The sequence below is a fragment of the Rana temporaria genome, chromosome 6 (assembly GCF_905171775.1).
Source record: "Rana temporaria chromosome 6, aRanTem1.1, whole genome shotgun sequence".
Classification (NCBI taxonomy): domain Eukaryota; kingdom Metazoa; phylum Chordata; class Amphibia; order Anura; family Ranidae; genus Rana; species Rana temporaria.
In genome coordinates, this window is record NC_053494.1 from 222838823 (window position 1) to 222851231 (window position 12409).

The following is a 12409-nucleotide window of genomic DNA, read 5'->3' on the forward strand; positions in this document are numbered from 1 at the left end:
CATACACCCCCCTCTGTATATAACACACATACACCCCCCTCTGTATATAACACACATACACCCCCCTCTGTATATAACACACACATCTCTCTGTATATGATATGCATTCATCTTACTCCTGGGGGCCCCCGTGGGTACTGGTTTTATGGTGGACATCATTCCAGGTGACGGTGTCGGTGGCGCCGGTTCTACGAGAATCTCCCACAGTGAAGATCAGTCGCTGATTAAAGGCTCTTTTCAGCAGACTAAGGATCTCATTCCCCTCCTTGTTACCCGGTAAATAAGCCGTACGTCTGGCACCTGAGAAAGATCTACCAGGATGAGGGTGATTCTTCTGGATAATGAGACAATGGGAGTCATGAGAAGGGAGGAGGGAGTGCTGCACTCACAGCTATAATTGACAGTTTTCATTCCCCTACAGGTATTTTACTGCCCCCCCCCCCCACCCATACACAACATCACCCACCTTTCCCTCCATCCCCCGCTGTTATGTTCAGCTGCTGAGAAAGAGGGCAGAGCCCTGTGTAAGCTCCAACTCATCAGAGCTTACACAGGACCGAGGACTCTCCCTGCCCCCCATGTGACAGTGCTAGGCCAATTACAGAGCACCAGAGCTGTCACATGGGGGGGGGGGTCACATGCTCATCCATACTTGGAGGTTTCTTCAGCTCCTGCAGCCAGAGGGTGAAGGAAAGGTGAGTATTTATTGGGGGGGGGGGGTTCATTCACTTTACTCTGAATGGATAAAATGAAGGATCTCTAGAACTCTATGGAATCCATCCCTGTCTCTCAGGAGAAGTCTATCATTACCTCTGAGGTCTGCACTCACCTGCTGGGTGCCCGATGGGATGTCATAGGTGATCTCTATGATTCCACACCCAGGATATCCCGGTAGGTGTTGGTATTTGCTTGTGTGCACACTCATAGTTCCATCAGGCTGGTCTCCTGTGACTGTCCCATACGCGTCTCCACATATCGCACACACAGGTTTCTTGGCCGTGGCTCGTCTAAGACATTCCTTACAGTACGCATGCTTACACTTCTCCAATATCACCTTATCTTCTGGCTCACACAGGCAGATGGGACACAAGTCTGGCTCTTCCACTTTCTGTGTATTGGCAGAGGAACGATCGGTGTCCATGGCGGAGGAACGTCCGGTGTCCATGGCAGAGGAACGATCGGTGTACATGGCGGAGGAACGTCCGGTGTCCATGGCAGAGGAACGATCGGTGTCCATGGCAGAGGAACGTCCGGTGTCCATTTTCTCTACAGAGGAAGCACTTCGGGAAATTCTGGGAATTCTGACGGCCAATCGATGCAACATCTTCAGTCTCTCTTCATCACCGGACAACTGCCGGATCCTGGCAAGATCTTCTCTTCCGATATCATGAACCGTCACCGGCACGGTGACCTCTATGACATGGTTTCCTCTTCCCAGAACTCTTCTCGGATCTGCGAGAAGGAAAGATAATCGGTGAAGAACACATTGGGCCAGATCCTCATAGTGCGGCGCATTGTTGCGTCCGGCGTAGCGTATCTCTGATACACTACGCCGCCGTAACTTACAGCGTATTTTCCTTATCCTCAAAGAATTTGCGCCGTAAGTTACGGCGGCGTAGTGTAACTTTGGCGGCGTAAGGGCGCGCCTAATTCAAATGGATCTGATGGGGGCGTGTTTTATGTAAATACGTCGTGACCCGACGTAAATGACGTTTTTTTTTAACGGCGCATGCGCCGTCCGTGGGGGTATCCCAGTACGCATGCTCGAAATGAACCCGCAACAAGCCAATGCTTACGACGTGAACGTCATTCTACGCAAAGCCCTATTCGCGAACGACTTACGCAAACGGCGTAAAAAAAAAATCAAAATTCGACGCCGGAACGACGGCCATACTTAACATAGGATACGCCTCATATAGCAGGGGTAACTATATGCCAAAAAAAGCCTTACGGAAACTACGTAAAAAAATGCGCCGGCCGGACATACGTTCATGGATCACCGTATCTAGCTAATTTGCATACTCAACGCGGAAATCGACGGAAACGCCACCTAGTGGCCAGCGTAAATATGCACCTTAGATCCGACGGCGTACTAAGACGTACGCCAGTCGGATCTAGGCCCAGCTTCAGGCGTATCTTGTTTTGTGGATACAAAACAAAGATACGCCGGAGCAAAGTAGAAGTTACGCGGCGCATCAATAGATACGCCAGCGTAACTTCTTTGTGGATCTGGCCCTATGACGGGAGTCACTTTGGGTGGGGGGGTTTTGTGTAAATATAATAAAAAGTACTGGAATCCAAGCTTGGGTGACATGACATAATATCCGAAACACTGAATTCGTCTTGTAGACGGGATACCTCCATTATGACAATGGAAACTGATGAAGAAGAGGGGCAAACGAAAGTCTCAAAATAAAGTCTAGGGGAGAATAAACCGCAGTGTAATTCAGAAATATAAATAGACTTTATTGATGAATGCACACAAAGTATAAATAAGTCCCACTGGGGTAGTGCTTAGACCCCCCCCCCCCCCCCCCAGATGAGACACGTTCCTCCAGAGTATCAATTATCTTTAAAAACTAGACATGTACAATTCGTCTAGTTTCTAATTAGTTTTTTTTACAAATTTTGACAAATTCGTTAATTTCCAAATATCCGAATTTTTTAATTTTTCAAATTTTCAAAATTTCGAATTTCCGAAATTCTAAAATTCTGAATTTTGGAAATTCTAAAATTCTGAATTTTGGAAATTCTAAAATTCTGAATTTTGGAAATTCTAAAATTCTGAATTTTGGAAATTCTAAAATTCTGAATTTTGGAAATTCTAAAATTCTGAATTTTGGAAATTCTAAAATTCTTAATTTTGAAAATTCAAGATTCGAAAATTCTAAATTGCAAAATTCAAAGGTAGCAGTCCTGTGAAATAAAGGCTGTTAGCTGTTGTAGATCACATGATGTATAAGTCCCGTTCTAATGAGGACTGTGGGCTGGATGATCTCCAAGGTGTGCAGCGAATCAGCAAATGCCCGAAATTGTGGAATGTGACCGCTGGGTATATAGGTAGCTGAGAAAAATCCACCCATAATAGCTATACAACAGCGCTAAACTAGGGGCGCTCATCCTCATCCCAGCGTTTTCCAATAGTTCAATAAAAATATCAAAAACCTGATATTGAACATTAATTGCTTGCCGACCAGCCGCCGCAGTTCTACGGTGGCAGGTTGGCTCCCCTGCGCGAGAGCCGTAGCTATACGTCGGCTCTCGACGCGGCCACTAGGGGGCGCGTGCGCACCACCAGAGGCGCGCGCCCCTCGTTCGCCCCCGACTCCCGTGCGCGTGCCCGGCGGGCGCGATCGCCGCCGGGCTCACGCGATCGCTCGTTACAGAGCGAGGACCGGGAGCTGTGTGTGTAAACACACAGCTCCCGGTCCTGTCAGGGGAGAAATGCCTTATTGGCTGTTTATACAATGTATGACCAGTGATCTGTCATTTCCCCTAGTGAGTCCCCTCCCCCCCTACAGTTAGAACACACCCAGGGAACATACTTAACCCCTTCCCCGCCCCCTAGTGTATCCGAATTTTTAAATTTTTCAAATTTTCAAAATTTCGAATTTTGGAAATTCTAAAATTCTTCATTTTGGAAATTTTAAAATTCTTCATTTTGGAAATTCTAAAATTCTTCATTTTGGAAATTCTAAAATTCTTCATTTTGGAAATTCTAAAATTCTTCATTTTGGAAATTCCCTGCCAGAGGCATTTTTATAGTAATCCAATTCATTTTTATAGCACTGATCGCTATAAAAATGCCAATGGTCCCAAAAATGTGTCAAAAGTGTCCGAAGTGTCCGCCATAATGTCGCAGTACCAGAAAAAAAAAATCGCTGATCGCCGCCATTACTAGTAAAAAAAAAATATTAATAAAAATGCCATAAAAATACCCCCTATTTTGTAAACGCTATAACTTTTGCGCAAACCAATCAATAAAGGCTTATTGCGATTTTTTTTACAAAAAATATGTAGAAGAATACGCATCGCCCTAAACTGAGGAAAAAAAAAAAATTTTTATATCTTTTTTGGGGGATATTTATTATAGAAAAAAGTAAAAAAAATATTGACTTTTTTTTCAAAATTGTCGCTCTATTTTTGTTTATAGCGCAAAAACTAAAAACCGCAGAGGTGATCAAATACCACCAAAAGAAAGCTCTATTTGTGGGAAAAAAAGGACAATTTTGTTAAAGCGACGCAGTGCCGAATCGCAAAAAGTGCTCTGGTCTTTGACAAGCAATATGGTCCGGGGCTGAAGTGGTTAAGATGCCACAATGAAGCACATTAAAGGGGTTGTAAAGGAAAAAAAAATGTTTTCATAATGAGCATCCTTTACCTGCAGACATTCCTCTTTTCACTTCCTCATTGTTTGTTTTTGCTCAGAAGTTGCTCTATTTCTTCTCTGTTCTGTTCGCTTCCTGTTTGTCTGATTGTTACTCACCACCGTGACGGGAGGCTTTTCTGCGGTGGTCAGTAACGTGCCCCGCCCCCTCCTGGGAACTACATCTGTGCGGCAGGACTCTCTCTACGTGTTAGAGACTTCAAGGAGGTGTGAATTACTGGGCGTGCCGCAATGCATACTGGGAAATGTAGTTCTTACATGAACAAACGATGCAAACCAGGAAGTGAATGAGAGAACAGAAACTAGAATGCCGGAGGTGATATAGATGAAGGAATTTAATAGGTATTTACTCGTTTTTTAACAGAATCATTACACTATTCTGTCTGTCTACCTTGCAGACATTGGCCCAGATTCAAGAAGCACTTGCGCCCGCGCAACCATAGTTGCGCGGCGCAAGGGCTTACTTGCTCCGGTGTAGCGAATGCCCCTGATTCAGGAACCTCGCTACGCGGACTGCAGCCTAGGATGTGACAGACATAAGCCTCCTTATGCCTTCACATCCCAGGCTGCATTCTTGCGTTGGCCGCTAGGGGGCGCGGCCTTTGTGATCGGCGTGTAGTATGCAAATTGCATACTACCACCGATTCACAAAAGTTGCGCGGGCCCTGCCTACGCAAGGTACGGAGTTTCCGTACGGCGCCTTTAGCATAAGGCTGCTCCTGCTAATAGCAGGCGCAGCCAATGCTAAAGTATAGCTGCGCCTCCCGCTCGCGACGTTCAAATTTAACGTCGTTTACGTACGTGAACCGTGAATGGCGCTGGACGCCATTCACGTTCACTTACAAGCAAATGACGTCCTTGCGACGTCATTTGCCGCAATGCACGTCGGGAAAGTTTCCCGACGGAGCATGCGCTGTTCGCTCGGCGCGGGAGCGCGCCTAATTTAAATGATTCCCGCCCCCGGCGGGATCATTTACATTAGGCAGCCTTGCGCCCGGCTGCTTAGCATATTGCCCGCGCAATTTACGGAGCAACTGCTCCGTGAATCGCGGGCAAAGCGCAATATTTGCGTGGGCGCAGAGAAAAAAATTTGCTCTTTGCCCACGCAAATATTGCGCGATTCTACTTGAATCTGGGCCATTAATTTTAGGCAAATTTTTTTTTTCCTTTAGTGACCCTTTAATAGCTGATTCGATCACAGTTCATGCATGCAATACAGGTTGTGCTCTGGTCCCACAGGCAGTCTCAGTATAGGGACACGTTCAAAGGGAGCACAGGTATATAAAGCAAGTCCGTGAGGGAATCTTACCCTTCCTGAGGTTTGTGTCTGTGGTCGTGCCCTATGTCCCACGCCTGCAAGGCATGCCATGGGGGCTGTAATTGCCGGGGAACTTGAAAGTCCTGGTAGGCATAACCAATGACTGAGAACGTGTCCTGAGACGTGGCAGTGTCTTTGTTGGTTCAGAGTTGAAGGGATACCACTACAGTGGCCTGTAGATGGCAAATGAAGTAAGCAGGAGCGCAAAGTTTGCTCTGTGAAATCCGGGCTTACAGGATCATGCTGCTGACATTGACGGGGTATCACTCAGGAGAGCGGGGGGGGGGTCATCTGACACCCACTGCATCGCTACATCGCTAACTCAGCTTACCTTGGAGAGCTCTGGAAACTCTGAGCCAAGCTTCCCCGAACCTCTTATGTGTACATCACCCTGTGTCCATTAGGGGTACAGGGTGACTGAGAACCCCATTATGATCTGTACTAATTGGACTCACTGTACAGCCACACCGGAATGTTATATACCGTATTTTCCGGCGTATAAGACGACTTTTTAACCTATGAAATTGTTCAATTAAGTCGGGGGTCGTCTTATACGCCGGTAACCTAACACGCAGACCGCGGCCGTCCATTTTTCAAAAGCCGCGCCTCCTCCTCGTGCTGTTCCGTGATAGGCGGAACACTCAGCTTCCCAGCAGAGCCTCTGTTCAGTGTTCCGCCTATCACGGATGCCCTCTCGTCCTTGGTCTCTGACAAGAGGGCATCCGTGATAGGCGGAACACTGAACACAGTGTCTCCTGGGAAGCTGAGTGTTCCGCCTATCACGGAACAGCACGAGGAGGAGGCGCGGCTTTTGAAAAATGGACGGCTGCGGTCTGACAGATTCTGCATGTCAGGGATAAGGTAAGGGATCGTCGAGACATGCAGTGACACAGTGAGGCATGTAATGGTGGCACAGTGAGGCATGTAATGGTGGCACAGTGAGGCATGTAATGGTGGCACAGTGAGGCATGTAATGGTGGCACAGTCTGGCATGTAATGGTGGCACAGTGAGGCATGTAATGGTGGCACAGTGAGGCATGTAATGGTGGCACAGTCTGGCATGTAATGGTGGCACAGTGAGGCATGTAATGGTGGCACAGTGAGGCATGTAATGATGGCACAGTGAGGCATGTAATGGTGGCACAGTCTGGCATGTAATGATGGCACAGTGAGGCATGTAATGGTGGCACAGTCTGGCATGTAATGATGGCACAGTGAGGCATGTAATGGTGGCACAGTCTGGCATGTAATGATGGCACAGTGAGGCATGTAATGGTGGCACAGTCTGGCATGTAATGATGGCACAGTGAGGCATGTAATGGTGGCACAGTCTGGCATGTAATGGCACAGTGAGGTGAGGCGAGGCATGACTAGTAGGAAGGGGGTCGTCTTATACAGTGAGTATATCCCAAAATTTTAGCTGGAAAATTCAGGGTTTGTCTTATACGCCGGCAAATACGGTATATATATATATATATATTGGGCTAGATTCACATAGATCCGCGTGATCTATGTGATTTATGATCCGCTGCTGCATGTTTGCGAGGCAAGTGGCTAATTCACTAAACACTTACCTCCAAACTTGCGGCGGCGGATTGTAAATCCCCCGGCGGAATTCAAATTCCGCGGCTAGGGGGAGTGTACTAATTAAATCAGGCCGATTTAAATGAGCATGCGCCGTCCGCGAAATTTCCCGGCGTGCATTGCTCCCACTGACGTCGCTAGGACGTCAGTGGTTTTGGCGTGAGCGTAACTTGCGGCGCGTGTGTTTCTGAATCGGCGTACGCAAATGATGTAAAAAAATTCAAAATCGACGCGGGAACGACGGCTATACTTAACATTGGCCGCGCCTCATAGAAGCAGGGGTAAGTATACGCCGGGAAAAACGCTACGGAAACATCGTACCAACACTGCGTCGGGCCCGCGTATGTTCGTGAATTGGCGTATCTCGCTGATTTACATATTTCTCAGCGTAAATCAGCGAGAACGCCCCCCGCGGCCATTTTTAAATTGCAGCCTAAGATCCGACGGTGTAACACAGTTACACCTGTCGGATCTTAGGCATATCTATGCGTAACCTGATTCTATGAATCAGGCGCATAGATACGACCGGCCGGACGCAGAGATACGACGGCGTATCAGGAGATACACCATCGTATCTCTCTGTGAATCTAGCCCAATGTGTGTTGTCTCATTTTGTTGTGTACTCTGCTGGGATTGTTTGGGGTGTGGCTGTATTCTATTGTGTTATAGTGTCTGTCTGCCCTGGATATTATGGGATGTATGTAGAGGGGGGATTCCTGGAAACAGCTCTCCCTGCTGATAAGACTGTTTACTGATGAGAATTTTGAATACACCTGACCTGTGTGTCTATTGTTATTGGACAGTTTACCCCGCCCTGAATCCGAGGGAGGGGGGTAATATCCCTGAGTTGTATATCTGTAGTAACATGTGCTTGGATAAAAGAGTCTGATATTTAACCCTACACTGTATTACGACTAGTGACTTGGGGGGGCTAAAGGGTATTGGATGGCGCTGGTTCTGGACAAAGGAAGCATTTACAGCGGACATAGTCCTGTTGAGGACGAGGGTCCGTCACAATTGGTTAGCAGCGGTGGGATCGTGCTTCCTGGCTCTGAACACGTCCAAACCTCCACCAGGATCCAGGATCAGGATAGCAGACTTCGGTCACCCCGGCGGAGATATGGATCTGGCATCAGAGTTCCAGGGGCTGCTAAATGACAGGAGGTGATCAGGCTACCGTCCCATTACAGGACACTTCTCCATGGACCTCCAAATTATTACCGCATCTCTCCGCTGTGTGCCAATTATCAGTGTGTGACGGGAGTCACTTTGGGCTCGCGGGGGGTTCACAATGTATGTTGTATGTTACATACTCCCAGGGCCGCCATCAGGGGGGTACAGGCAGTACACCTGTAAGGGGCCCGGAGGTCTCCAGGGGCCCGGATGGCAACCCCCCTTTGTTTTTATTTATTTTTTTGTTTGGTTTTGGTTTTTTGTTTGGTAATTCTGCATTTCTTCCTGTTTAACAATGTGGCACGTTTTCATGAACTCAAACCTCCCAACCGTCCCGGATCCTGCTGGACTGTCCCGAGATTTCAACTAAATCCCAAACATCCCGCAGATCCAGGCAGGAATTCCAGAGCCCAGTCAGGGTTGACAGTGCAGTGAGTGGAATATCCTGCAATACAGATTCCACCCATCGCCGCTGCCCCCCACTAGTGTTCCAATACATTTGTGAGGACAATAAAGAACTGTGGTTGGTTGCTAGGACCGCCCGATGTCCTAACATCCAGCCACATGCTTGCTCCTCCGATTGCATTACCTGGATTCCAGAACAACCAGGGATGGACTGGCCATTGGGACTACAGGGAGTTTCCCGGTGGGCCGATGGCTCAGGGGGCCGGCTTCAGTGACAGCGGACTGCCGCCCCCCTCCGCTCCTCTGTCTCTCCCTTCCCGCAGTGCTCACCTGGGGGAAACAAAGAAGCAGGGGGGAGGAACAGAGGAGCAGGGGGGATGACAGGGGAGCATGGGGGGGACCAGAGGAGCATGGGGGAGGGGACAGACAGCTGACTCAACAGCTATGGTCTGGGAGTTTCTCACTTCTGCCTAATCTTGTCCCATAAGGGGGGGGGGGGCACCAAACTGATTCTTTGCCCCGGGAGAAATAATGTCTAGCTTCCCCACTGGTACTGCCTATAAGAGTACCAGTACCAGCCGTTCTACTCTAATAAAGTAGAACGGCTAGTGGCTAGTGAAGGGGGAGAGGGGGGGGGCTTGGGTGGAAGGGGGGGTGCGGGAGTTGTCCGGCCGCCATGGGAGAGACCTGTCAAAGTGGGCCAGTCTGGATGAAGTCCAGGGCCAAATTTCTGTCCCAGTCCAGCCCTGAGAACAACCAATCAGATTCCAGCTTTCAAACCTTCCATACAAATGATAAGGTAGGGGGCTCATTTACACTTTGCTTCAAAACAAAGCTTCGGACAGGCTTTTTTAAAGCTCTCTGAACGCCAATCAAAGCCCCTGCCACTAAATAAAATGGTTACCTTACAGTCCTGTTTACACCTTGGCCCATATTCTCAGTGAAGTTACGATGGAGTAACTCAGGATACTCCATCGTATCTCCCTTTTTTGGCCCGTGTATCTATGCTCCTGATTCTTAGAATAATTTTCGCATAGATACACTTAAGATCCGCCATCTGTAAGTCACTTACACTGGCGGATCTTAAATGCAATGACGCCGGCCGCCGCTAGATGGCATTTACGTGAAGGACTCATTTGCATATGCAAATGATCCTTCTACGCCGATTCCCGAACGAGTTCGCGTCGCGTAACCGTCGCTAACGTCATTTGCGTAAGCGGAAATTTAGTCCTGCTATATGAGGATTAAGTTTCCGCAAGTCTCGCGTAGGCCATGTTACGGATGGCGTCGGGTCCGCGTCGTGTTTTTTCGTCGGGTACGTCGTTTCCGTAAGTCGTTCTTGAATACGACTTTACGTCAATGACGCACACGTCGGCGTCATTGACGTTTTCCGCCGAGAACTGGAGCATGCGCACTGGGCTTTTTGAAGCCCGGCGCATGCGCAGTTCATTAGAATCGGGGGCGCGCTTAATTTGAATGCAAGCCGCCCCCTTGGAGATCCGCCAGGCTACGCCGGGACACTTACACTCCGCCGTCCCAACTTATGGAGCAAGTGTTTGAGGAATACAACACCTGCTCCTGTAAGTTGGGACAGCGGAGTGTAAGTGCCTTAAGCGCAGCCCGCGGATTTTTACAGAGAATATGGGCCCTTGTGTTTGCTTTGCCTCACTTAAAAAATGATACTGCATGTCTAGTTAGTGGTGCTTCAAAGCCTCCGTAGAAGTCTATGTCCCCGTACACACGTCCGAGGAACTCGACGTGCCAAACACATCGAGTTCCTCGTCGAGTTCTGTGTGAAGCCGCCGAGGATCTCGGCGAGCCAACTTTCCTCATTGAACAACGAGGAAATAGAGAACATGTTCTCTATTTGGCCCGACGAGTTCCTCGTCGGCTTCCTCGCTGAAAAGTGTACACACGACCGAGTTTCTCGGCAGAATCCAGCTCCGATCGAGTTTCTGGCTGAATTCTGCCGAGAAACTCGGTCGTGTGTACGGGGCCTCACATCTAACTGGTTACTTCTCAGTGGTCAATATGCTGTCAGGTCACGTATGTTGGTCAGTGTTGGCATCTTCTATGGTGGCAGATAACGGGACTCACCATCCTGATTCTGGAAGACGGCGCAGTATGTCTGTCCATCCACCCGGGTCACTTCGCACTCTCCTCCGCCAGACTTCGAATTGGATCCAAAATATCTCATCAGTTTTAGTGATAAATTTTTCTCTGAAGGTAAAGTTCTCACCAGGATGGGGTGTCCCCTGTCCATGAATTTCTCCTCTTCCTCCTGATCAGGATATCCCTCCTCCCCAATATCATATCCCGGTTTTCCCAGAACTCCTTTACTAGACATTAGACCTGCTTTAGAAGTTCCTCTCACTCTGTCTAAGACTGTCTCTGCTGCTCCACCTAATATCTGTACCAGGCTATCCTCCTCTCTGTGCCAGGCTATCCTCCTCTCTGTGCCAGGCTATCCTCCTCTCTGTGCCAGGCTATCCTCCTCTCTGTGCCAGGCTATCCTCCTCTCTATGCCAGGCTATCCTCCTCTCTATGCCAGGCTATCCTCTCTGTGCCAGGCTGTCCTCCTCTCTCTGCCAGGCTGCCCTCCTCTCTATCCTCTCTGTGCCAGGCTGTCCTCCTCTCTGTGCCAGGCTGCCCTCTTCTCTATCCTCTCTGTGCCAGGCTATCCTCCTCTCTGTGCCAGGCTGCCCTCTTCTCTATCCTCTCTGTGCCAGGCTGCCCTCCTCTCTATCCTCTCTGTGCCAGGCTGTCCTCCTCTCTGTGCCAGGCTGCCCTCCTCTCTATCCCCTCTGTGCCAGGCTGCCCTCCTCTCTATCCTCTCTGTGCCAGGCTGCCCTCCTCTCTATCCCCTCTGTGCCAGGCTATCCTCCTCTCTGTGCCAGGCTGCCCTCTTCTCTCTCCTCTCTGTGCCAGGCTATCCTCCTCTCTGTGCCAGGCTGCCCTCCTCTCTATCCTCTCTGTGTCAGGCTGCCCTCCTCTCTATCCTCTCTGTGCCAGGCTGCCCTCCTCTCTATCCTCCTCTCTGTGCCAGGCTGCCCTCCTCTCTGTGCCAGGCTATCCTCCTCTCTGTGCCAGGCTGCCCTCTTCTCTCTCCTCTCTGTGCCAGGCTTTCCTCCTCTCTGTGCCAGGCTGTCCTCCTCTCTCTCCTCCCTGTACCAGGCTGCCCTCCTCTCTATCCTCTCTGTGCCAGGCTATCCTCCTCTCTGTGCCAGGCTGTCCTCCTCTCTCTCCTCTCTGTACCAGGCTATCCTCCTCTCTGTGCCAGGCTGTCCTCCTCTCTGTCCTCTCTGTGTCAGGCTGCCCTCTTCTCTCTCCTCTCTGTGCCAGGCTGTCCTCCTCCCTGTGCCAGGCTGCCCTCTTCTCTATCCTCTCTGTGCCAGGCTATCCTCCTCTCTGTGCCAGGCTGTCCTCCTCTCTATCCCCTCTGTGCCAGGCTATCCTCCTCTCTGTGCCAGGCTGTCCTCCTCCCTGTGCCAGGCTGTCCTCCTCTCTATCCCCTCTGAGCCAGGCTGTCCTCCTCTCTGTGC

At 49.5% G+C, this 12409-nt stretch overlaps 1 protein-coding gene across 1 annotated transcript; it reads right to left on the bottom strand.

The window, feature by feature from the left end:
• Window positions 1-715: 715 nt before the first annotated feature.
• Window positions 716-11810, bottom strand: LOC120944308 (E3 ubiquitin-protein ligase DTX3L-like). The gene is made up of 2 exons (XM_040358342.1): window positions 10965-11810; window positions 716-1452 (listed from the first exon to the last, which is right to left on the bottom strand). Exons 1-2 carry the CDS (start codon window positions 11212-11214, stop codon window positions 731-733), a joined length of 972 nt encoding a protein of 323 aa, XP_040214276.1. The 5' UTR covers window positions 11215-11810; the 3' UTR covers window positions 716-730.
• Window positions 11811-12409: the final 599 nt, after the last annotated feature.

What these genes read in the sequence shown, in the direction of transcription:
- LOC120944308 (XM_040358342.1), bottom strand. Translation starts at nt 11,214, where the DNA reads ATGTCTAGTAAAGGAGTTCTGGGAAAACCGGGATATGATATTGGGGAG. An exon ending in CGTCTTCCAGAATCAGGATG is followed by an intron (nt 1,453 to 10,964) that starts GTGAGTCCCGTT and finishes TCCTTCTCGCAG; the next exon opens with ATCCGAGAAGAGTTCTGGGA.